Source organism: Anser cygnoides, chromosome 2, assembly GCF_040182565.1.
Source record: "Anser cygnoides isolate HZ-2024a breed goose chromosome 2, Taihu_goose_T2T_genome, whole genome shotgun sequence".
Lineage (NCBI taxonomy): Eukaryota > Metazoa > Chordata > Aves > Anseriformes > Anatidae > Anser > Anser cygnoides.
In genome coordinates, this window is record NC_089874.1 from 117,878,733 (window position 1) to 117,906,001 (window position 27,269).

At 43.6% G+C, this 27,269-nt stretch overlaps 1 protein-coding gene across 2 annotated transcripts in view; it reads right to left on the reverse strand.

The window, feature by feature from the left end:
* Positions 1 to 12,892: 12,892 nt before the first annotated feature.
* KLHL14 (kelch like family member 14) overlaps positions 12,893 to 27,269 on the reverse strand; it is a 64,784-nt gene continuing 50,407 nt past the window's right edge. For both annotated transcript variants that reach the window (XM_048049372.2, XM_048049371.2), the window contains exons 6-9: positions 19,322 to 19,512; positions 19,033 to 19,191; positions 16,085 to 16,242; positions 12,893 to 15,588 (exon numbers count right to left, since the gene is read on the reverse strand). In XM_048049372.2, coding sequence (XP_047905329.2) covers positions 15,448 to 15,588; positions 16,085 to 16,242; positions 19,033 to 19,191; positions 19,322 to 19,512 — 649 coding nt within the window. In that variant the 3' untranslated portion in view covers positions 12,893 to 15,447. The remainder of the gene's footprint in view (positions 15,589 to 16,084; positions 16,243 to 19,032; positions 19,192 to 19,321; positions 19,513 to 27,269) is intronic.

Genomic DNA, 27,269 nt, shown 5'->3' on the forward strand with positions numbered 1-27,269 from the left:
AGTAAAGACTAAATGATGTAAACGATAAAGAGTATGTAGCACTGCTGTTTTGTGGCATGGCTGGGTGGGGACAATGCAGCTGGTGCACAGAGACTTCTTCATCCTGCGGCTGCTTCCACCTCTGTCTTTCCTTGTGCACCGTTCTGGGGTGATGGTCCCTAAACAAAAGTGTCGGTTTCCACAGCAAGCTGGTGTCTGAGGAGCAAGGCATTTCACAAGGCGGTGGTGGTGCTCCAACTCTCTACTCTACACCCTGGGGACTGTTTTTTGTGGAGCAAAAGGAGTTGCCCTGTGCCCAGAGTAAGGGCTTTGCCCTGTGCACAGCAGCTCACCGTCCTAGCTGATATCTGGGTCCTCCTATTCTAGGAAGCCAAAGCAATATTGCTCTCCACTGGTCCTGAAACTAGTTTAGCTGCTAATGTAAGTAAGTTGGACAAGATCATTGTCTGTCCCATCAGGGACACTTTGGAAAGCCAGGCTGGGGTTCCTGAGCCGTGCTGGTGTTGTTCTGTCTCTGCTAGGAGCTCTCACTTTTCAGCACCAGCTGCAGCAGGGGCTGTGGCATGGTAGCGTCGCCGGAGTGGGCATCCACGCTCTGCAGGAGGCTTTTGGTCAGGGGATTTGTTGCTCAGCTTCTGCTCAGAGCAGGTGGGAGCTTTGTTCAGAGTGAGCTCCGCAATTGTCCACCATGAGCATCCCTAGATAATGGATTTGCTGTCATCAAACAACAGTGACCCTATCTCAGGAAAAACCTGCAGATCCCCCTAACACTTCAGGTCACTAAAGCCTGCAGTATTAAGTACGCCTTCATTTTCATGTATTACGTCTGCTGATCCTCACTGGTGGCAAGGAGGAGGTGAGAGCTTACTTACAAAACCTCTGGCCACACCCCGCTGGCACCGGCTCTGAGGCACAGAGCAAGGCCATCATCAGCTTCGGCTCTGTGCAATTCCCGAGTAACACAAAGGAGAATCCATCCATCCACCCACCAGCATCCAACAGCTGCATGCTAAGAGCAAGGGAGGTGAAATATTTCCCATGTTGTACCGGCGTCTTTCACTTGCCTGCTGGTGACACTGGGGAAGCAGCTAGATAGGTATTTCTGGGATGGTGATCCACAGTGAAATGATTAGCTGTCCGGGCATTTAAGTGGTCACAATTAGGCTTAGGCGTCCTGAGAACAACCCTTGGAGATAAATAATAGAAATTCACACCTACTACAGTTGGTCCTACAGTTTTTCAGCCTATTTGGAGGCAGGCTCAACGGGAGAGTGGGAAATTAGTGTGTAAATCTTCTTGAGAGCCTTGGGCAGTCAGCACTTGTCCTAAGGAGCTCTGGCAGTCGCTGTCTTGGCCTCACTCATTCAGTCTTTTAACCTGCTGTTCCCAGCATCACCTCCTTGAATAAAAATGTTCCTGCCTTGCAGTGCATGCTTCCCTGAGGGCTGCTCTTCTAAAGACCAGCAAATCTTACTTCCATCCTAACATGGATGCCTGTGAGTATGGCTTGGTACACCTAGAATATCAGTGGGAAATAAGTTCAAGACCGCAGTGGCTGGTTGAAGCACAAAAGATTTTAATCTCAATACCCTTACTGGAAATTACCATACGTAAGAATAACTTCTTTAATTCCCTCCATCATTTTTTTTTTTTCAGTGGAGTTTGAAGAGATGCATGAGAGCAGCTTGGACTCCAGAGAGGTTTCTTGCAGAGTTGAGGACTTAATTTGAGAATAATTTCCAGTAAGTCACCAGGAAAGATTATGAGCTGTGAGGTCTTGCAGGATATTAAGAATTATATCACTCCTTCCAAAGTTATAAGCAAATCCTATGTTGGTGTGATAAATAACCCCATGGTTAACAAAAGACAGGGAGCAACAAATGTCCTTGCAAACTAGAAGAGGTCTGTTTTCCAGACACTGAGGTAGTGAGAGCTACAGTTGTTGTTCTAATGCTGCTAATGGGCGACAGTATGCTAATTAGTCAGATTAACTAAGCGGGTGAGTCATGCACTAACCCTTCTTGAAAGAAAGTGCCCATTTTGAGATGCTAAATGAGAACATAAATGCAATCAGGCATACAATTCTTGAAAGATAAGACGAGTGCAGACCTGCTTGTTAATGTAGCCAGTGAAATTAATTCTGTTTTGAAGAGGGGTGCACTTTTTCATATTCAGGGTTCATTTTAATGGGAAAGGGTACAAAACCTTCAGATACATACAATGCATTTCACTCAGGTCTAAGTGTCTTTAATGACTTAACATTACAAAGATATTTCTGATATTCTTTGCTGTGTTTGCACCTTCAGAAAGTTTTTTTTTTTTTTAATTAGAGGCATTCAAATGTTTCAAATGAAGACAAAACTATAATATCTGAAAAAACACAAAGCCCTCTCAGCCATAATTGAGGCAAAAATCTTAAAAATGTTTATTGTGAATGCTCAAGACCTTATGCCGCATAAGTGCTGTCTCCCCACATTTGAAGAAGTGGCACTGATGTGTGCAGAGACTGAAGCCATGGTATGGTCACGGTGCTGGGGGCGAAAGGTGGTGACTGCCACCCCACAGGGAGGACTGGGTTGTCCTTCTGTGGAGGAGGTTGGTGCTGTTTTTTGGTGTGTGAGATCCATCCTTTCTTGGTGGCCACCGACTTCATGCATGTTAGCCTATTGTAAACTTTATCTTCATCACTCACAGAATCTCAGAATGGCTGAGGCTGGAAGGGACCCCTGGAGGTCACCTGGTCCACCCCCCTGCTCAGTCATGGCCACCCAGCGCAGGGTGCCCAGGCCCATGTCCAGAGTGGCTTTGGAAGATCTCCAAGGAGGGAGATCCACAGCCTCTCTGGGCAACCTGTGCCAGTGCTCCATCACCCTCACATAAAGCAGTGCTGACTGGTGTTCAGGGGGAGCCTCCTGTGGGCCAGTTTGTGCCCATGGCCTCTTGTCCTGGCACTGGGCACCACTGAACAGAGCCTGGCTCTGTCCTCTTGGCACCTCCCTTCAGGTATTTACAGACAGTGAAGAGATCCCCCTGAGCCTCCTCTTCTCCAGGCTGAGCAGTCCCAGCTCTCCCAGCCTCTCGTCATAGGAGAGGTGCTACCATCCCTTCATCATCTTCACGGCCATTCTCTGGACTCCCTCCAGTAGCCTAATGTCTTTCCTGTACTGGGGAACCCATAACTGGACACAATACTTCAGTGCTGAGTAGAGGTGAAGGGTCACCCCTCATGACCAGCTGGTGGAATTGTGCCTAATGCAGCCAAGAATACACTCATAATGGTGTAGGGATTAAGAAAACATAAATGCATGGTGGTTTTACTCGGGTGGGCAGCTGAGCTCTACCACAGCTGCTCTCTCACTCCCCCTCCTCAAAGGGAAAGGGGGAGAAAATACGATGAAGAGGGCTCAAGGGTTGAAATAAGGACGGGGAGACCACTCACCAATCATTGTGACTGGCAAAACAGACTCAGAGTAGGGAGACAGTAAGATTTATTGCCTATTACTAACAAGCTAGAGAAGTGAGAAACAAAGGAAAAAAACCAAACAAAAAAACACCTTCCCCACATCTGCCCTCTTGCATCTCCTCCACCCAAGCAGTGCAAGGGAACAGGGAATGGGGGCTGCGGTCAGTCCCTAACGGTTCGTCTCTGCCACTCCTTCATGGTCACTCCCTGCCCCTGCTCCACGCGGGATCCCTCCCACGGGATGCCGTCCTTCCCGAACTGAGCCTGCGGGGGCTGCCCACAGGCAGCAGCTCTTCAAGAACTGCTCCCACACGGCTCCGTGCCACGGGGTCCATCCCCCAGGAGCAAACTGCTCCAGCACGGGTCCCCCACGGGCGGCAGCTCCCCCCAGACCCCCTGCTCCTGCGTGGGCTCCTCTCCACGGGCTGCAGCTCCGGCCGGGGGCCTGCTCCTGCGGGGGCTCTCCATGGGCCGCAGCCTCCTCCAGGCCACATCCACCTGCTCCACCGGGGGCTCCTCCACGGGCTGCAGCGTGGAGATCTGCTCCATGTGGGACCCATGGGCTGTAGGGGAACAGCCTGCTCCACCAGGGGCCTCTTCACAGGCTGCAGGGGAACTGCTGCTGTGTGCTTGGAGCACCTCCTGCCCTCCTTCTGCACTGACCTTGGGGTCTGCAGGGCTGCTTCTCACTCGCCTCTCCCACCTGCTGTTGCACAGCAGTTTTTTTTTCCCCCTTTCTTAAATCTGCTCTCACAGAGGTGCAAACAACATTGCTTATTGGCTCGGCTCTGGCCAGCAGCAGGGCCCTTATCTAACATGGGGCAGCTTCTGGCTTCTTCTTGCAGAAGCCACCCCCACGGCCCCCCACTACCAAAACCTTGCCACGTAAACCCACTACAAAATGGTGCTAGCAGCCATCACACATTGTCGATGCTTGAACTAAACGTGGTATCCGGACAGAAATCTGTGTCAGTTTTCCAATCTTCTGACATGGAGACAGGAGGAAGCACCTGCATGCAAGCGCATGGGCCCAATTCTTAGCAGCTCTTCAGCCGTCACACCTGCAGTAGTCCTGGTTCCTGGTGGGGTTGGCAGATGGACACCTCTCAGGGTGAAAGCTGTGTCTCTGCATGGGCTGGGCAGTCAGACAGTGCTGTGAGCAATATTAACACTGCGCAGAAGCTCAGTGGGAGCAATGCCTGTGAGGTTTCTCTGGTCATCAGGACCCAAGAAGAAAATGCAGGCCTCACCACAGCTCCAATGTGCACTGAATTCACCAGCAAAATATTCTGTCTCATGGTTGTTTTTGATTGTGTTCTGTCACTCGTCATTTGCCAGAACCGGTCATTTTTCTTAAATATTTCCTGCACTTCTAGTCTGATTTCAAGACAGCTACTGGGCAGCAGGATTGCAGAAATGCTGGCTCCATCAGTCTTCTTTCTCTCCTAACCCCAAATATTCCCAGCGCCGTTGTAATGGCTACTGTTCCCATCCTAAAGGTGGCTGCACTTAGGTGACTGGTGAAGTGATCCCCATATATTTTTGCAATTCTCTGAAGTGCCTTGAGGCTTGCAAAAGGCACTATATAAATCAATTAATAACAATATCAGAGGTCAGTCAGCCAATAAGAATACAATTTAGTTTAATGAGAGATAAATAAGACAGACAGAGTGAGAGGGGAAAGGAGCTACAATGTTCTGTGCTCGGTGCCAGGCTCTAAATATGCTAGCTCCTCGCTTTATCACAGTGATCATCAGAAACACGAAAGATAATTGTGTCATTGCCATTTCTTAGTCCAGTGTAATATCTATTACTGGTTTTGATGTCTTACTCAGCTCTGTGCCAGTATGATTTTAGGAAGAGTGTACATTATTTTCATGAAAACAAATATGAGCATGAGGAAGCATTTTTCCCTTGCGTGCAATTCCTACTAAAGAATTTACATTCTTCTAATTTACTGGTTTACTGCACCACTTAGTGCACTCCTGAGATGTGCAGAATGTCCTCGCAGTTAAGAATGTGCAGATGAAATTTACCCTTTTTGCACTGAATCACTCACTCTTCCCTTGGAAGTCACCATGCTCTTTCCTCCCTCTAAATCTCCTTTAACCGTTCTAGTAAAAGACTAGATTATTCTGCACAGTCACAAAATGGATCCAAAACACTGGCTGACGGTTTATCTGGAATTTAAGACAGATATTTTTGCGACAAATCTGGTTTTAAGCAGGTGAGTGGAAAGACATCGCTTTACATTTGATTCTTCCTATTATATGGGACTGCAGATGTAGAAATAAAAATTCTCCACTGTAGCCCCAAACAAAAAGCTGGGCTGCACCATCCTCATCAAAAGTAGTGTTTGGTTGGACCAGATGATCTTGGAGGTCTTTTCCAACCTTAACGATGCTATGGTTCTGTGATTCTGTGCTTTGACAAGTTGTCAGAAGATGCAGAGGATGTGGGGAGATATTGCCTAATGGGCTAGGGGACGGGATAGAGGAGGCCTGTGTGGCAAGAAGTGGAGGTGTTTTATGTTCGTGCCCCACCAGGACACAAGCTGCAAAGCCTCTCGATGTATCCGTGTCCACATGGACCTGGTGGGACGTGCTGGATGATGCTGAAGAGCTGCTGGGGAGGTGGCAGCTCCTGCCCAGCCCCTGCACGTGCCCTTCTTGGGGGCACCCTGGGGCCGTGATGGGGCGGGAGCTGAGAAATGTTCCAAGGCTCGGTATTACAGAAACAGCCATTAGGAGCAGAGCATGAAAGGTGTGTCTAAAGCAGAATGAAGCAGAGAGTGAGCCCATAGCCGTAGGGCAAGGCTGACTTGGGCTAAAATTTGACACAGCTTCATGTGGTGTCATTACGTGCAGCCCTGCTCACCTGCCTGTTCGCAGAAACCTCTGCCTGTCGCTGCAGCTGCGCTCACTGCAGGTCTCTGGCAGCTATCACTACATCCCGCAGTAACGGGGGTCTTGTTCACACCTCAGGCCCCGTGGCCATGGTTAACGGAGGCAGAGAGCGGAAGAGATGTTCCTAAAGCTCTTTGGCAAAAGCCAAAGCCAAATGGAGCTGACCACATACATTAACACTTCCAAGGTTGCATGCCCAAAAATGCGACGTACGTTTTTAGTGTCTTTTCATGTGCCTCAAAATAACTGCCCATGCAAACATGGGGGGGGCCCGCTTCACACTTAATTAACCCTTACGCAAGCAGCTCAGATTTGGGTATAAAAGCATTGCTTCTGCAAGAGAAGCTGCTTTTTGTTATCTCTCCTCTATGCCCCCCTCCAAAAAAACAGCCCCTGGAAACTCTAACAAAAGATTAGCTCAAGCTGAGGCCAGGCTGTAATGTAAATAGCCAGACAGTGAACAGAATGGCTTCTTTTATCAGACTTAACATCCCAAAGCTCTACTGATTTCACTGTCATTATGGTAGTGATTAATTTGACCCAGAGTACTGCCACCCACTGCTAAAGCCTTCACTGCATCCCTGTTGATAGCTCTCATGACAGAGATTACAGTCTGCCACTGCGCTGTCCATAATTAGTACTTGTCAAAATGAGATTTGCCTATGGTAGCCCACTGCCCATGAGAAACCCATTCAAAATTAGAACACGCTTTGGAAAATAGAAGACAGTTCATCCTCTAATTGGAACCAATGAGTAGAGAATGAAGACTCTTTTTCTCATCTCTCAAGTGTTCTTCCAGATCTAAAACATGATTTTCTGAGTCCTCTCTGTAGCTGTCAGTACCTGTCCCCTGGCCCAGGGAACACCTCGAGCAGGGGTCACACCACGTGGGGCACTGGGATGAGCCACATTTTTCCAGGGAGTGGAGGAGGGAGGGGAGAGGGAAGCTGGGCGGTACCTGCCTGCCTTACATGCTAGCACAGGAACGTAAGGGTCACAGCGACTGGGATGTACACATCTGAGACTTCAACATTTCGGGCTGGACTAGACATGGAGTCTGATACACGATTCGCTACAACCTTTTGTTGTTATTATCCACTGTAAGAGGATGGGAAGTGCTGCAACCCTGAATGCAAAGAGTCTGTAACCACAGCCAGTATCGCTAAGGGCTGTGATAAAAGTCTTTTGTTATACTCTGAACTACAGGGATGGTGCATGGTATTTGCCAACACGAAACATGCACTGAGGCAGATGTATCTGGTCTTGCTACTGGCAGGTTGAGAAGTTCACACACGGTACAACAAGGGATGAACATAGAAAGGAAAACAGGAAAAAAAAAAAAGAGATGCAATTAAGAATAAATATGGTTTAGCATTTTGGTTAGATATAACTCCTTTTTTTCTCTAGTACAGTAACTCAGCAACTACAAGTACATGTAGGTGTACATGTACAAATGCACCCAGCTTGTATTGAGCTCTGTAGCTGACTGCAAGAAGGAAGGGCAGGGCCGGGCTTTGCTTTATCTGAAATAAAGCCATCCCTTGGAGAAGGACAGCTGCCTTTTCCTGCTGGACCGTGGGAAGGGAAAGGAGAGCAATGCAAGCATTGGCAGGGATATGTGAGAGGCTCTGCTGGCACCAGACACTGTTTCCTTCAAACAGCAATAGTTTACATTTGATGAGATTAATTTGGGATGGACACAGAAATGGTAAATGCTATCAGAATAAACAACCATATGTTGATCAACTGAGGTTGATGCCCAGTGATGTTTTTCACAGAACAAGCAGAACAACTGGTATTTTTGTGATCAGAAGCATAAATCCATACAGCTACAAGACTTGTTCTCACTCAAGACCCAACCTAAAAATAAAAAGAAGGAACCCAGAGAATGGCAGCTTTGTGCTTGCCAAAGTAGACCGCTGTTGGGAAAACTTTCTGTCTTTTCATTTCAGCATTGACAGTGCTCAGAAGCTCTTGAAACAGATGAGGAATATATCATGGCAAAAGTGAATCCTTGGAGAGTATTTCACAAGAGGTGGTGGTGTGCCAGACATACTTCTTCACAAATGTTTTTCATATTTTTTTCCACTAAAAGAAGCAGAAGAGCTCAAAAGACAGCAGTATTTTTTGCTAAGTGCTGGTATTTTTTGCTAAGTGCCCAGCCAGTGATGGAAGTGCCACACTTCCCTGCAGCAGGTGAATTAATCTTTGTGCAGCCCTGTACGTAAACACCATACATTAACCTTATCATGCTGGACTCTGTTCCTGAATCCTGCACAGCCAGATGATGGCTTTCACCCTCATCTCCAGCAGAGGTGCTGTTAAGAAGGGGATGTTCTTCAGTGCCACGATAACCATCTGATCAGCCCTGACCTGGGCGAGTTACAGGGAGGCTCACTGCTGAAGGCAAGAAAGACCTCACTGCAAGGCTGCAACCCATCGCAGCTCTGCACTGGCGGTTAGACAGAAACCTTCTGGCCAAAGCGGAGCTGAAGGTGTGGGCCAGCTGGAGATCATCTAAAAAGGGAAAAATCAGACTACTTGCAGATGTAAAATTCATAATCGGGGAGCAGAGACTGAATCGCAGAGAAAAGGAAAGTCTAGAGAAAAGCAAGGTCTGGTAGTCCTCAGGTTTGCAAAAAAAGCTGCTGCAAAGAGTTGGAATGTCTTTCCTCATCCACTGAGATAAAGTAGCTTTGAAAGTTGTGCCATTTGTGCAAGTTTTAGATGATTTAATTGTGAGCTTGATTTTTTTTGAAAATACTTGTCTTCTCTTTTAGTGTTTTCCTGGAATCATCTCTTTAAACTAATGAGACATTAAAGCCAGACATTAGGAAGCATTTTCTAACGATGACGCTGCCTGCATCCTGTCACACATCGCTACAGAGGCTGGCGAGTCAGCAAACGTCTGCCGGGGCTGCTCTGGGTGTCGCCGACCCCGCCGTGGCATGGGGAGACCTCGGTGAGCCCCAGCCGCTCCTTTCCCCATTGCTCCGGCAAGTCCGAAGATTTACTTCCAGCCTGAAGGTAATCACTCAGTCGTGATTCTGACCTACAGCTTAATGTGCCCCCTCGCTATAGTTACAGCCGTCCTCCTTCTGGTTATGCTCCCTGCTGTGACTAATGGGATCTCTGCAGTTAAGGAGGTGATTTTTAAAGAAAAAGATCCAAGTTGCAGTGCTGCTACCAAGTTTACAGCTTTAGCAAAAGCAGTGGCACAGTACTAACGACAGCAGTCCTGACTACGGCCTATGAATTTGACATTTGTAGGTGTACATTTATACACCTCTCTCCAGACCTACAGACCCCTAAATGCACAGGAAGCAAATGATCTTTTGTTACTGTTTATGCCATGGACAGTGAGTACCAGTTTAGGTATTTCCTATTCACAGTGAAATGTGCTTAAACTAGACATACTCCATTCAATATTCTTAATCAGCCAAAGTTTTTTTTTTTTTTTCTTTTTTTTTTTTCTTTTTTCTTTTTTCTTTTTTCTTTTTTTTTTTTTTTCTTTTTTTAAACTGAGTTGTTTTGCACAAATGCACACAAAAATGGAAAGCAGCTTGCAAAGAATCGTAAAATACCACAGGAGAGCCTGAGATACAAAGCCAGCTTTACAAACATGATTCTTCCAGTGCAGTTTTCTCAAAGACGTTTAAGGGTGCTATGAGGGACCATTTGTTAAAGACGAAACCATAAGGATTTTGAAGGTATTTTACAAAGTACATCTTACCTCAACCATTAATAAATATTCCTTTTGAAAACACGGCAATGATTGAAGAGTTTTCCAAACGGAAGAATATTTTTTTGGATTAAGTGATGATGCCACTTTAAATAAATCCAACTGATTTTCTCTGTGTGTATGTGTGTATGGATGCTATAGGAAAATAAAAATTTGGGAAAATTCTACCTTTGTTTAAATCTCCTTCCATTGTTTTTACTTTCTAAATGGGTTCCCTGTATCTGTTCACTTGTAAGGACAATTAAATTCAAATGCAACAGATCACAGAAGCAAATGCTACCTGACCAAGACTCTGACCAGAGCGACCACACTCCGGCAAGAAATTCAGTAGAAAATAGCTCAAGTTTTGCTTTTCTTTGCTCAGTAAAACTGCAGATGTCAGTTGGATGCTAATTGGAGTCATTGTAGAATCATGTTAGATGCCCTGTTCTCGTTCAATATCGTAGCAGGTAACGCAGTACCTGTGTTCTTCAGGAAGGGATCAATGACACAAAGGTACTTCTCTGCTGCAGGGAGAAAACAGACAATTAGAAAATCACTATTTGTATTCAATTTCTGTTTACACTGGTTGACCACATCCCTTGTAACTGCACATTTCTCTCTAGCTTCAGAAATACACAAATATATCAGCACCAGAAGTCTCCTCTCGTTTTACTTTGCAATTCAGGGATGCTTTATTAATCAGCGCAAGATGCATTCATTGAACTGGATTAATCCTGCATAAGTAATTTTGAAATTTCCTGCTGAAGTTATTTTTCATTTCTGGGAACAAATCATTTATTTGGATTTTCATATATCAGGATCACAGAGATTTGCCACAGTCAGATTTTAATTTTAGTTACATCTGAGCTGGCTTATATATTAGGGCATATAGTTTTGCATGAGAGCATCTTCTAAAATCTGTAATTGGTGTGGAACAGTGACATGCACAGAATACATCTGACAAGGTTCAGAGAGTTAGGTTCAGTTTCGCTGATCAACATCTATGCTGCAGATTAACTGAATCTTTTATGGCATTACAACCCCTCCAGAATTCATTAGTGTACTTTCCCTTCCCGCTAACCACTCTGACCTCCAGTGCTGCCATCGCTCCTTCCCCAGTCTGAATGTGTGGGACTGGAACGCTGACGCTTTCCTGCTGCTGCACTGCCGACAGAAATGAGGACGAGTGTCTCACACTGCTCAGGAGTTCATGAAAATTACCATCTTGCTGTCTTCAGCAGTCACCTCTTTGTGATTTCTGCCTCCTTTGTCTGTACCTGGAAAGCTCAGTGTAAATAGGAAGCTGAAACACTGTCTGTGCCTTAGAAACAAGGCAACTGTGGTATTCTATTGGTGAGTGATTACAATATAATATAAAGAGGTACATATAATGAGGTTTGGCATGGATTTTTCTCATTATTGCCTCCCAAATGCAGTTTAACATAATATATCATTGTATTAAAAGCATGAAGGAGGACAAACGTGAAGGAAAGCAATGCCAGCTTTTGGGAGGTGGGGGGCACAGTGCCTTTGAAGACAATGCTATCAGCACTGAAAGGCATATTTCTGAATCTCTGCCCTCCTTAAGGGTAGGTGCATGGATTTCGAGTCAGCAGCAACCTGACCTTCTGACGCTTCTTGGGCTGTGGATGGGAGCAGCGCTCAGAGCCGGGCACAGGGAGACAGCTCCATTCACTAGTTTATGGTTTAGAAAAACCCAGCTCCACAAAAGTACTTAGGCAAGTTTGCTGTGCTGAGGAGGAAGAGGAGAAGATTAACGCTTGGCAAAAGTAGCGACAGAGCAGGAGGAGCACAAGAGGAGCAACCCAGGTGTTTAACTCCCAGAGAAGACTCTCAGCTATGAACCAGAAATAGAAAAGATGTTCCTCTCCAGCCCGGCTGAGACCCGGACTTGAGACACATCTGCTCTTCTTGTGTCTTACTGCCAGAGGGAGCTCTCCTGCCTTGCCACAGATGCTGGCTTTAGCTGGGTGCTCATCTCACCCTGGGCACCACAGACTCAGGGCACTCCACAAGAACTTCCCACTTCTCCTCTTCCACACTCATTTTCTAACTTTCATTCTGACCTCTTCTTTCTCACCTCATTCCCTCCCTTTCTAAATTATATCTCTGCCTGGTGGTTCTACCTTCTTCCTTTCATTTTTTTCCCACATTACTTTAAAACATAAGCATTGATCTTTTTTCCTTCTTAAATTAATTAAAGAAAGGCCCATTCGCTGTGCTGCCTTACTGTAGCTGCTGCTGGCTTGCCCCTCCCTTCCCTGTAAGAGATCCGAACAGGACTGATCCCCTCTCTTCCGTGCAGACACTTCAAACTCCTTTGTTATGCCCCCAGCCATGCCCCAGCACATCTTACCTGCTACAAGCAAGGGGGTCAGGACTGCCTTTGTGTTTGCTCAGTGTACCTGCTTGGTTTGCACAGGAAGGCCACAGTCCATGGCAAAGATACATGCATACAGCACAGCTGATAATGTTCCACTTGCTGCTAAATGCCTTTACCTTTGCCTTCTCCACCATGACTAGCATTATCCCCCCCAAAAGTATGACTGCGTTCGACCAGGCAGCGTCCTTTCCGCGGGCAGAGCAGTGCAAGTGGCGCTTTCCACAGGTGCACAGCAACACCTGCAGCCCCGAGGTCCGCCCCTGCCCGCGCTCAGGGGAGGATGCTGCTCCACTACATCGTCAGTGCGCCCCTGCATCGACAAGCACGGAGTAGTGACACCTGGAGCACAACGAGGCTGTTATGTACGGCCACAGAACAAAGGAAGTTTACACGTCTACATGATAAAAAAAGTTCCAAAGAATTTAATGTAGATATTATTTATACATACACTTTATAAGTAGGAATATGGCAGACAGTTGAATTAGTACATAAAGTTTTATTTAAAGTTTTCCCCCTACGAGCAAGCTTCATTTACACAGCCTAATACTGTACAAAATTTACATTCTTTGTGTGACTTATTCAGTTTGCACTTTCCTTGGTCATGCCTTCCTGAAAGATAGAAAGATTTACATACAGTTCTCATAAATCTTTAAATTATCTTGGTAAAAAAAAGAACCACTTAAAAGGACAACAAATATCCTTTAAAAATGGTACGTTTTAGTAGAGACGAGTGACAGTCAGTGTTCAATGGCAGACCTTATCCTGATCTTAAATGTCAGTCGAAGTTTCCTCATTTAGTATCTTAACAGTTTCCTTTTTATATATATTTATATTTATATACTTTCAACAGGAAAAAAAAAGTCATGATTGCACCAAATATATTTTACAAGGGATCCCTTGGATCTGAACAATATAAATAAATACAAAACCAACTAAGATTGCACTATATAGTAGAAATGGATTGAGATTTCAGGATATACACTCCACCTTTATGAGTTCCTTAGTGATGCTCACTGGAAAACTCCCCAACGACACATTCAAATATTAGCATCTTCAGATGATTATTTTTTTTTAAAACAATTTTTTTCCACGCGTGCAGCTACCCCATCAATTGGTTTATTGCATTTGTATGGTATCAGTCTTTACTGCATTACTCCGATTTTATAACTGTGTAATTCTGCTGCAAGCACAGGAGTTGTACTGCAATAAAATTGGACTGATGCCAGGGAGAAACAGTCCCATGGTATTTGCTCTCCATTATTTATATTGCTCTCAAGCTTCAATATATAGTGTAATTTTGAGTACATTCGTCCTCTTTCTATTTTGCAAAGCAAATAATGAATTCTTCCTCCCATCTATTGCCTCTGCAGTAGAAACCAACCTCCAGCAGTCTTCTGCTCCTTGCTTAATGCACTAGCATTAAGTCCTATCATAAAAGATATGCGCAAGCTTGAAAATGCAGGATCTGATTCTGCTGTGCCTTTTATCTGGTGCAGCCAGTTACAACTAAGCAAATTAAAGGCCTGACTCTTAGCTGACATAAGCCAGAAGTACACTGAAGCTCATTGGCTTCAATGGAGCAATGACTCCAGCAAAAAAGATGATCCTGAGGGTAATGAATGCAGCACAAGTAAACCACAATAGAAGAATTCTGCATATACTTTGCTGGAGTGTAGATGACTATGTTAAATACAAGGTGGTGATGAATCAGGCTTCAGATTTTGTCACTGCTTCTGCAGTGCCAGCACAGAAAGACGTAAGCTTAAAACATGGACAGCCTGATTTGTGCAAGCAACTACGAGTTCATAAAGCGAATCCTAAACGCAACCGGACCCACGTGGTAGCATTCTGAACTCACTTTGCATTGTGTAAATAATTACACAAGCTGTAAGGCAGTGGAAAGTCTAGCCTCATATTACTTTGGATCAGTATTAAAAATCTTTCACACTACTTTTTAAGATCAATCACACAGGAGTACTTTAACTACTTAACAGTGTCTCTCCAAAATTGTGTGCAATCATTTAAGAGTCCAAAGTAATAGATTTACAGTTAAGTGCAGCCTTCTTGTCTTTGGAAGCAACTAGCACATATGCCTCTACCTAACAGGTGAGTGAAAAGTAAGGAAGGGTTCTGGTGCTTCATTAAGTCGTCATAGAAACAACTTACTGTAGGAACCCAGAATTTACGGTGTAGGACCAAATTTTGGTGAAACTACTCTGACGTTACACAAGTGTGACTAGAAGAATTTGATCCTAATCCCTAAACTGCTATTGCAAGAAGTGCTCTGTAAAACACGGATTTCTTTGTAGTCCACTCTTTGCTACACTTACATGTGGGGGACTTTGAAGGCAGAGTGTATTAGATGCCAAGCTGTGCAAAAACTGAACGGTATTTCTTTACCTTTTATAATCTTCTGATCCTGGGTTGCTTGCAGAGCATGTGAAGTAGCTGTAGGTTAGGATTACAGAGGAGGAGACAATTCTGCAACGCAGAGTGAGCTTTTCACTATCTGAATTCTGAAGCATTCATGACAACAACATCCTCATGACTTCAACACAGATCACATGCAGGTAGATACAATGCACAATACTGATCTTGTCTCTTCAGGCTGTGTTTGAACAGGTAGCCTTCATTTTTCTGAAGTTAAATTTGATGTGAGGAATCTTTCTGCAGCAGGAAAAAGTTAAAATCAGTCTGAAATGGCAGTCTGTCAGCATGTAATATTCGGTGTGTTTTAGCTACTTGCTTCATAAGACACCGGCATCTATCTGAGATGGGACAACACTTCGTTTTTGTTCTCTTTTACTTTGCTCCTAAAGCATAAGTATGGGATAAGGGGTCAATTATGGTAGCTTTGTGTTAACAGGAATCCTGTTCTAATAAAATATTTACGTCACCCGTCATTATTTTCCCAAATGCAATCAGTGTTCATGTCAGTGCTACTTGACTATCACTTGTTGTACGGTACGCAGGCTGGCAGTATGACAGTTGAACAAGCAGGACCTGCAAGTGGCTCAGCAACATCTCCTTCTAGTTCTGTCCAAGTCCCTTTCTCAGGACTATAGCAAATAGTGGAAGATTTGTAGGCCCCCTGTAACAAAAATAAAATAAGTCATGTTAAAATTGGCCAAAGTGAAGCCCAAGTCACCCATCAGCACTGAAGATGAAAAGCCACTTCTTTTCACAAGTAACCCCTGGCTTTGGGCCCTGATTTAACAGCCCTTAAAGAGGTTTGATTTTTGTATGGGTAGAGCACCCAGCCTCTGCAAATCAGGCTCCTTTACAAAGCGCCTGATAAGCAAAGCTATGGGCATACAGTACCATCAATCACTTCTGCCAAATTGCATCTAATTTATATATTACCCCTTAACGGTGAGTACAATCTGATAATAATTCATCTAAATAGAAAAGCACAAAGGTAAAAAAAATACTACGTGTTCTCCACAAGTTGAAAACCAAACCAAAGCCTGCCCCTACATCTACTTCATCCCTTACTACTTCATCCTCTGTCCCATCTGAGTAATGTACACAGTGGCTGCAAGAGCTCAGAAGGAATGGAAGGGTCACTGCAGAGAGCAGGTACGCACCATACTCCAGCTGTAGCCTCCTACAAGGTAAATACTGTCATCAAGGACTGCGCAGCCAGGGCCACTGCGACCCTCCAAAATAGGAGTCTGGAGGATATTCCACTGGTCGCCTTTTGGATCGTAGCATTCCACCAGCATTACGTCGAGATGAGAGAAACCTGGTTAATGGCATTGAGAAAGGAGAACGTGCATTATGGCATACCATTTCATGATATTTCATGATTTGTTTTACAGTTAAATTTATTAACTTACAGTAAAAATTACATTATTACAATTATAACACCATTGTTAAAGTTTCTTCTAGAAAATATTACTGTATACGCCATCTTCTGTAATGTTAATATCCCATTATTTCAGTTCAAATAAATCTATTAAAAGTTTTTACCATTAGTTCTACAGTCCTCTACGAATCACAAATACAAGTCCATATAAAAGTTGAACAGATCAGACAGTAACAGTCAGTAATACCCTAACAATGAAGAAAGCAGGTTCAAGCTACATTCCTCATATATCAGTGCTCATACGAGTTTGAACATTTAGGAACAGGCTGTCCTGGCAGTCTTTCTCAAAGGTCAGCAGATCTCATCTATTCAAAAATCAACAGATTAAATCTCATTCAGAAATCAATGTCTCCCAAGTCGAGGTGGAGTTTAGACAGCTGGTGCCACTTGGTTCCAGAGGGACACGGTGCTTAGCATGACGTATGTGATGTTCAAGACCAATCTCAGTTTTCAAGCTGTTTTAAGGTGTACCCTAAGCACGCAACTGTGATGTGACAACATCCTTATGGCAACAGAAATGTAATCAAAAGAACAGTGGTGACAATATTCCCCATCTGAGAGAGAAAATGGCTCCAAGCAACAGCTGCTTTGTAATTGCCAACGGGCAGATACGTCTCGAGTCCCTCAAATTGTGACACTCAGTAACAAATAAGTGAGCTCGATACAGACACAGAACTGCGAGTCCTAGTTCCTGCTCAAGTATTTAGACATTTCTGTATCTCAAACTACCTTCATTATCAGAGCACTGCAAGAAGATTATGGCTTTCTTAATCTGCTCAGATGCTTTACTTGACATTAGTGTCTTCTTCGTTAAGGTCAAAATGGAAAAGAGAAGTTTGATTTTCTGCAAAAGGGCATTTGGTGATATTGGTACTTTGAAATGAAGCTGCTTGTAAGAGTATTATTTATGATGGGAATGAATAGCTGTGATGAAATAATTTTTCGTTGCTGGAAAGTTTTCAAGGGGCCATAGAGAGGCCACTGCTGCACGCCCAGAATCTGTCAACGAGCTCTGTAATAAACTGCAGTGTACACATGACTAGTTGTGTTGCAGCAAATGCACTGCTGACACTGGCATACAGATCCAGCTTCACAAACGAGTGTTTGGCCATGGAGCTATCAGAAAGGCCTGCTATTCCCACCTGGTGGAGAATTTACTACTTCATCTGCACTTGAGTCCCCCTCTCTGCTCACTTAACTTGCATTTCCTGTCCTTGCTTCACGTTACAGAAGGAACTAGCTTCCCAAACAGCCCTTCTTCCAGAGAACAGAAGACTTTCCAGAAGTCTAGATGTCAAATACCTCTCACAACAGCACGCACTTCAAAGGCATGTAGGGCAGCAGTTACAGAGGAAACAATGCAATGCTTATTAGAAGTCCCTTCTTTCCCAGAGGATGTTAGGTGAAACTGGGTGAAGAAAGGAGAATGCAGGATGGAAGCAATTCAAGCCTACACAAACCGAGGCATGTGCTTTACCTATCAGAGAGCTGTGATGTGTTAAATTTGTTACTTTAGTAGGAGAAGAAGCCAACACCATGGTGCTCTGCAACCTCTACAAAATTTGCAGATGTGCTGTCAGCAGCTTTTACCCTCTTCTCTGTTTGAAGTCCAGTCCAGAACACCCATCACAACTGGGTGTGGGGAATGGAGGCACAGCAGCCCAGCTGAGAGGGTTTATGCCCCAGTACTATTTAACAGGGCAACTTGACATCTGAGATGTTGTCCTTTATAAGCACCGTGGACACTCAGATCTTCAAAGGCAGAACAAGATTTCAGAGTTTCATTAGGATTTGGGTGCCAGATTCATTCAGACACATGGCATGATATCACTGGCAGTTAACATCGCTCTTCCTTTTGCATTACAATTTTCTCTTTTGTTGTTGTGAGTGTGAGGCTCTTTTGCCTTTCTTTTTTTTTTTTTTTTTTAAAAAAAAAGAATATAATGAATATAAAGAAAAAAAAAGAATATAACCTGTCAAATATTGTCAGAGGACAAAGAAGCAGGAGCTGTGCTTGTTGCCTAACTGGCTGGATTAAACAGAATCTCTTTACTTTAGCAGGAATAGCAACAGCACGTAAGTATTAAGACAAAAATACCAGGTGCCTAAGCAGTAGTTATTTTAATATGAGACCTTTTCAGAAGATGAAAATAAGAGACCTTTAAAAAGAATTATAATTAACAAGTTATACTTAATACTAAAAAGGGATCTAAAAGGCCTAGTCCTAATATTTAATGGCTGTTTTTTTTTTTTTTTTTAATATATTTCATTAAATAGGGAGCTTGTTTTTGTGCATTGCTCTGAATAAAGCTCTCTCTAACTGCACATTTTGGAAAATGATTTACAGAGGAAAATATTGCTGGTACTTTCGGGTCAAAGAATAATCTGTTTGTTTCATTGAATTCTTGGTAATGACAAATTGTCCATGCCTTTGAGTAATGGAAGCTCCCATTTTTATTATCTAAAGCATTCATTACTCATATATTTAATGTACTGTTATAATTTTAAAATAATTTGCATAAAATGTTTTTAAAATTGCTGGCTCAAGTGTCCTGTTAAATTGTGTTGCCTGGTTTTTAATGTATTTAACAATGACTGTCTAACAAAAATATTCTTTATCAGGAGACGGGGGACACTAAAATGCTTTTTTGCTATTAAAAATGTGACCTTTCAAATGGTTTCCTCCAATTGCATACAGTCGATCATTCATTACAGCCAAAGTGTGGATTGCTCGCTTTGTGTTCATGTCCTGTTTTCGGGCCCAGACGTCCATCACAGGGTCATAGCAGTACAGCCAGGGAACATACTCTCCATTATGAACACCTCCTGCAAAGTAAATGTACCTCTGTTAATTAATGTAAATAAAGACACTGCCCTCCAGCAGGAATTTAGCTCCATGTTGTTTTTTTGTTTTAAATATATATTCAATGTATAGTAGGAATTATAAGGTACTGGCCTGAAATGTATATCTTGCCATTGTGAACGGCTCCTGCATGGGCTGCCAAAGGTTGTGGTAAGGAAGACACGTAACGCCATTCATTTGTCTCCAGGTTATAGCATTCCACACTGGACAAATAGCCAGTTTCATTTCTTCCACCAATTACATATAAGTTCTTGTCCAGGCGGCAGGCATAGAAACTTGCTCTCCTGAAGGACAGGGCGAAAGAAAACAAAACAAGCCAACAACAAACAATTAGCCACTTCAACCATTTTTTTTAATCCAGCTGACTCCCTAAACTAAGATGGCTGCTACTGCACATGCTACTTCAGACAGAAGTCTCCAGAAGCTTCACAAGCTTACATCTATCCTAAAGACTGTGTCTACTTTGCTAATCAAATACTTGTTCTACATCAAATGAATACTTCATTTTTGGTGTCAGAACAATTAAGCACACATAAGTTTGACAGAAAATATCTGTTTTCAAAGCTGTTTGTTGCTTTTTCACACCCGTGAAAGATAAAAAGGTGCTCATTAATGTTTGGGGTATTACCTTGTAAGGGATATAACAACTCAGTAAGACAAAGTGAAAAATGAGGTAGATAATGTAACAATAATAAATTATCTTGACATTCACTTTCTTTATGGTCCTTCAAGGGTCATTGTTCCCAATTTACTAAGAGAACCACATCATCAAAATTTTTCTTCAATTATCATTTTTTTCTTCTTTCTGCAGTACTGCAAATAGAACAACTTTCCTTAAGCTAGGCACAATATTACATTTCTGCCCTTTAACTCAAAAAAAAAAAAAAAGTCTAGCTGCATTCAGCTAACTGTGGAAAGTTTGAGCCACCTGTTTGTTTTCACATGCAACTCAGGTATGTGGGGAAATTATTACTTTTTCTGGTAAAGACTACTAGACACACAACAGCTTGTCTTCCTTGTGACTCCAAAATTACTGTGTCTGTTACTGAAGTAAAAGCAGAGCAGAAAATGATTTTGAGAGACACTACTTGGTGTAATCCATGGTTAGGGAGTGCTCCCATGATTATTCAGTGGTAGGAAGATTTCCTAGGGTAGAGGCCTTTAATATTAAGTTGCAATGTTATGAGAAGGAAGACTGAAAAAGAGCACAGCTAAATGAAGCTGTACAAAATGTTGAGTGACAAAAATTAGAATGGAATCATAGAATCATCTGTGTTGGAAAAGACCCTTAAGATCACCAAGTCCAACCCTCAACTAACATAACCAAGTCCACCACTAAACCATGTCCCTAAGCGTCACATCCACATGCCTCTTAAATACCTCCAGAGATGGCGTCTCCCACTTCCCTGGGCAGCCTGTTCCAGTGCCTAACCACCCTTTCTGTGAAGAAATTCTTCCTGATATCCAGTGTAACTCCCCACTCCCAGCACAACTTGAGGCTGTTTCTTCATGTCCTATCACTTGTCACCTGAGAAAATAGACCAAAGCCCACCTCACTGCAACCTCCTTGTAGAGAGTGATGGGGCCTTCCCTCAGCCTCCTCTCCAGACTAAACAACCCCAGTTCTCTCAGTCACTCCTCGTAAGTCTTGTTTTCCAGTCCCTTCACCAGCTTTGTTGCTCTTCTCTGAATGCCTTCCAGCAACTCAGTATCCGTCTTGTAGTGAGGGGCCCGAAACTGAACACAATATTCAAGGTGCAAAATGGTTGATCCCAAACCTAAAATACTTTCCTGGGCAAAACGTGATTTGTGTGTGAGCCCAGAGCCTAGCAGGCAGGTCAGGCATTACTAGGTCTGACACCTCACAAGCCCACCTCTGTAGCTAACACAGTGTTCTCTAGTTCCTGCTCAGACACCCAAATTTGAACTGGGGAACCACTGCGTATCGCACCAGCCATCTCCTGAATCACACTGGGTAAATCTCAGGGTCTTTATGGTCACCTGCACTGTCAAGGGCTTGAATGGGCAGAATGCTCAAGGCATTGAGGATGAGCAGTGGATGTACAGAGCACAACGCCCAGCAATGAACAACTCCTGCACGTCCCAACTCCTCCACAGGCTTCTCTACAGTTGTACCATGGCTGGGTCAGCTAATGAAGCCTGTATGCAGTACCTCCAATGTGCCACCTAGCAAGGCATGCATTCAGGAGCATTTCCATCAGTGAAAGCATGAATAGGATCTCTCTCCTTTACCCAGCTGACCATTTTTGCAAAATTTGTTTCATGTAAACACTTTTGATGGATTTCCCAGTTTGTTAAATGCGTCTGAGACTGGCTGATCGTTTATAAGTTGGAGGAGAGATCAGGCAGACAGGAATCATAGAATCAATTAGGTTGGAAAAGATCTGTAAGATCATCCAGCCCAACCGTTAACCTAGCACTGCCAAATCTACCAATAAACCATGCCCCTAAGCACCACACCTACACATCTTTTGAATACTTCCAGGGATGGTGACTCAATCTTTTCCCTGGACAGCCTATTCCAGTGCTTCACACCCCTTTATGCGGAGAAATTTTTCCTAATATCCAACCTAAACCTCCTCTGGTGCAACTTGAGGCTATTTCCTTTTGTCCTATCGCTTGTTGCTCAGGAGAAGAGACTGTCCCCCACCCCACTACACCCTCTTTTGTTGAAGTTGTAGAGAGCAATAAGGTCTTCCCTGAGCCTCCTTTTCTCCAGACTAAACAACCCCAGCTCCCTCAGCTGCTCCTCATGAGACTTGTTCTCTTAGACCCTTCACCAGCTTCACAGCCCTTCTTCAAACATGCTCCAGGGCCTTGATGTCCTTCTTGTACTGAGGGGCCCAAAACTGAACACAGTACTCAAGGTGAGGCCTCACCAGAGCAGAGTACAGGGGGACGATCACCTCCCTGGTCCTGCTGGCTACACTATTCCTGATACAAGCCAGGATGATGTTGGCTTTCTTGGCCACCTGGGCACACTGCTGGCTATCGACCAACATCCCCAGGTCCCTTTCCACCGGGCAGCTTTCCAGCCACTCTTCCCCCAGCCTGCAGCATTGCATGGGGTTGTTGTGCCCCAGGTGCAGGACCCAGTATTTAGCCTTGATGAACCTCATACAGTTGGCCTCAGCCCATCAGTCCAGCCTGTCCAGATCCCTCTGCAGAGCCCTCCTGCCCTCAAGCAGATCAACACTTGTGCCTAACTTGGTGTCATCAGTGAACATACCGATGGGGCACTCGATCCCTTAGTCCAGATCACTGCTGAAGATATTGAAGAGAACTGGCCCCAGTACTGAGCCCTGGGGGATACCACTGGTGACCAGCCTCCACCTGGATTTAACTCCATTCACCATGACTCTTTGGGCCTGGCTACCCAGCCAGTTTTTAGATCCAGCAAACCTGTCCAAGCAATGAGCAGCCAGTTTCTCCAGGAAAATGCTGTGGGAAACAGTGTCAAAAGCTTTACTAAAGTCTATGAATATACATCCATGGGAACAGCAAGCTGGCTGGGCGTTCAAGGAGCAGATCTGATGCGATGCTGCCTATTTCTGGCCTTATTTCTAGGTTCAGTGCATACCTGAAAGTGCCCTGGCTGGTGAGGAGCTGCATTACTGAGCACCTCCTGTATTTTTGCTTTCACCTTGGCTGCATAATGACAATGTGGATGGAACAGGATGGCAGACCTTATTGAGCAGGAATGGAAACACTGCCCCAGGAACAAGGCTACAGAAATAAAAGATGAAAACAGGAGGACAGGAACACTGCTAAATGCCTCCAACTAAACTGACAAATTAAATAAGATCATTTAATTTATCTGTCAATGGGTAGATAGAAGCTGATGACATATATTGCTCTGCATGGTCGGGCAGCAAATTGTGCATCTATGTTTTTAGCCCGATTTTCTATGGAAACAAAGCTTATTTGATTACACTGTATGTGCATCCATGTCTGTCTGAGTGTTGTTCCCTCAACAAAAACCTGCTGGCTGATTTCACTCTAATTTGACGGCGGGTAAATGTGTTAGAGGCAAACAAGTGCCTATATGCTTCCTGAGAGTACATGACAGGCAAAATAGCTTACATTTGCCCACAAAAGGAGGAAAAGCTGCAGAGGTCACATCAGAGAGCCTGCACATGCTGAGGAATGCTCAGACACAGCTCATATCTCCTTTGACCCTCCTATGCCCAGCACAAACCTGCAGGGTGCCTGGCAGTGATAGTTGGGCTGCTCATGTGTCCACTTGTCTGTCCTCACCCACCTCCTCTGGCAAACCCGTGAGCAAACTGCTCTCAGCACAACTATTCGGTCTTTCCTCAACGCTGCTGACCAGTGAACACCTCACTAGGAGCCCCTTCTTTTCCCAACCTGCAGCACAGCAGTTTAGCAGCTTTACTGAGCTGTGTGCAACATGGAATAGGAGATATTTGCTGCCAGTTTTGAGGGTTTCAAATTTTAACAGCTCTTGACGTATTTTAGTCAGATTTCCAGTAATAAACCTAACAAAATGTGCAAAAAAAAAAAAAAAAAGGAATTTTCAAAACCAAACTCTACTGTATTAAAAAGATATATATTATTCTGTATGAATAGCAATTTCTCTCTTTTAATTCATTTTTTAGTCAAGTTTAATAAACAGAGATAGGTACAATTGACAGGCATTGCTATTTTAACTATGACTTTGTTAACATCACTCTGTATGTGTACTCCTGGTTTCATCCACACAGTGTCACTATAAGGAGCAAAAATGAAAGCGTCAGCATGCTTCACTCTTCTGCTTGGACGTGACTCTTTACCCAGTAGCTCCTGCCACAAATATTTTAAGGTTTTTGGGTTTTAGCTTTTCAGTGATACAGAGTGTGAGGGATGTGCTGTTAAGTGAAAACCTTTTAAATTGCTGTAAAATATGATTCAGATTAAAATATAACAGTCCTCACATGGCAACTTTTCCCACAGAACTGGGAAGAGACTATCCATTCTAATTAGATAGCTGGAATGCACCTTAGGAAGTGAATATAGACAGTAAGACAATTACTTTGGGATTTTCTTCAGAGCATGTAAGTATTTGACATTTACTGGTCTCTGAAATACTTTTCCTTCACCACCCCTCACTCAATAATCAACCTAACTAACTCTCTCATAAGTAAACAAAAAGGGAATCATTTCTAACATTTCTTTCTAATTTCCACAGAAAATGATTTTTTGCCCTGAAACATGAAATACCAGTCTTAGTTTTAAAACTATGAATGCTATGAGTGATCATCATGGTGTCTGGACCTTATTACAGTGGTCACTGTTAGAGTGTTCATTTTGCTTTAAAAAATCCTAAAGTCATCTTAATAAACGTTAATGTTATTATTAAATAATAAAGGCTAAAATAAAATATGAAATTGTTTTATTTTTTTTTAATTTTTTTTTATTTTTTCCCCGTGGCTTCTTTTATCAGTTCAATCAGCTTCAATAAAGAAGGTGGCCTGCTCAGATCCACTTGTGTTTCCTCATGCCCTGATGCAATGCAGTATTTTTTGCAGGTCTTTAAATAAAACCCTTTAAATTGGAATGTAAGAAAAAACAGAAACTTAAAAATGTTCTGCACCCCTTGTCCAGCTGTGGGCTGACCCGTTGTGATGGGACAGTACTGGATGAAGGTGTCTAGCTACAGCTCAATCCAGAAGTTCAGGTATGTCTGCTACAGGGATCAATCATTTAGCAGAGATGTTAGTCTAACTGAGCTGCTTTCCAAAAACCATCCCACTGTTAACAGCAACAGCACTGTTGCATGGTTAGGCTGGTAAATATTTCAATAGCTGGTAAATCATTTGCTGCTTCTCTCAACAACACACACCTGAAAACAGTACAAACTTGTCAAAGGCGACTATTTTTGAGATGTGCTTCAAATCAAAAGAAACCAAATTTGGCTTTAAAGAAAAATACGCTGACGGCTCTGAATCCATAATGGGATTAGTCTTTTCTTTATAGCTCAAACAGTAAAATCAATCAGATATGGATTTTAGCCTATGAGATAAAAGTTTACTCATCAAATATTTCATACAGATTTTCAACTTGAGGATATACTGCCTGTGAATGAGACCCACATTTACCTGACAGTCATTTCAAAGGAGCTATTATAGTCTATCCAGCCAATTATTCTCAGACTAAAATTCCTAAGTGGGTTTTGACTTGATGGACCATAATGACTCAGAAGAACCCATTAAACAGTCTGTCTTGTCAATGGTGCCTGCATTATACCAGCAGATACAGGGCGTGACCCTGTACTCCTGGGGGGGGGAAGTAGCCTATTGACTTTAATGGAAACTTTGACTAAAGAGCTGGGAAAAGAGACTGCATAAAAGCTCCCTCTTGTTTGTATGATCTTCTTAAAACTGCCTGGGCCAAACCGTACCTCTAAAGGCTGCAACAATGCTAAGGAAGTCATTAGGGATGAGCAAATAAACCTTTAAAAACATTTCAGGATTTTGAAAATCCCTGTTTTCCAACAACAGCCTCTATGCTTAGGAAAAATATTTTATAGAAAAATAATGGGCAAGTCTATGAGCTATGTATCCTGAACAAAAAAAGAGGTGACAACTTATGTTGCCATAGTAGAGCCCCTAGCTGAAGGAACTATGTACGAGTGGACCATTATAATGAAATAAAACTGTAATGTGCCAAGATGTTAATACATTACAGTTTATTGTTGGGCAGCTGCTAAGCAATCATAAAGCTCAGCAGACTTTCTAACTCTCGGCTGAAGGTGGCAGCTTCCACCAGAAACAAGCTGTATTCAGCACCTGGGATTATAAACTGTATTTTCCAGTACAACACAACTGGCCACTGCAGAGGTGAAAAAAATCCTACCGTCTGCTTTCTCCAACCCTCAACCACCTACTTGTGCCTTCTGAGCTTTGTCAGCCAAACAAACCCAACTGTTCATCCAGCCACACGTGCCCCTTGAGAGTTTTGCTTGCAGATAATCATAGAGCCTAATCAAGACACAGATCAAGTTCCAGAAGAGCTTCAGCCTCCATAAAACCACTGGTCAGGTCCCCTGGTTCACTGGTAAAGACCTGCATAGCAATATGCAATCTTACCCGTACCTCCTGCTCTCCCTGTGCCAATGGCTGGGCTGGCAGTGACTCAGTTTGGGGAGCTGAACCAGAGGGGAAGGTCCTCTGTGTTGTAAGGTAAATGGCCTGGCTGTGGGGTCGCCCCACGGTGCTGGCAGTAGGGAGGGAATAGGCTGAGGGCTGCCAAAGCACAGCTACCTCAATAGCAAGAGCTTGCTGTTGGCCTAGCCCTGCTATCGACTAAAAAAGTAAGAAGTATTTTAATGCAGAATTTTTAAAGGATGATGCTATTAATAAAAGCAGACTATAATGAACTGTGATTGTCTTTTCTGTCTCAGTTTATATGGCTAATTTTATCAGTTCACTCAGCTCCAACAAGGCACTGACTCATATCTGTCCCACTTGGGCTTCTCCACGCACTGGTACAATGCAGCACTTGGTGATGAGCATTGTGCACGGGTCTGCACATGGACCTAGGTCAATCAAACTGGATCCTGGAAACAGGCCTTTCAAAAACTCTACAGACTGATATTTTACCTCTGAAAATTTGAAAAAACAGTCACATTTCCATGCACCTCCTAACACACATCTCATTCACAGGGTCGCACTGAGTTCAATACATTTATGACTGCCAGACACCCGAATACTGTAGGCAGATGACAAAAAAAAGGACAATGCTGGCAGAAAAGGGCATCAGGAGAGTGTCTCAGGGAAGCAGTGTCAGATCTCTTGTACGCTGGATCCATGAAAAGATGGATGCTGAACTGAAGGATGGACAGTCGTTTGAGCATTTTTTCATAAAAATAACATGACTTTGTATCTTCTGCCTGTGAGACTCTTCCTATGAATCAGATCATTCAGTTCAGGTCTGGGGGACTTTTTTCCTATCAGGGTAGGACTTGGGATCCTGAGTTAAGTTTATGCCATCTTTACAGGTCATTGCTCAAGTTCACATG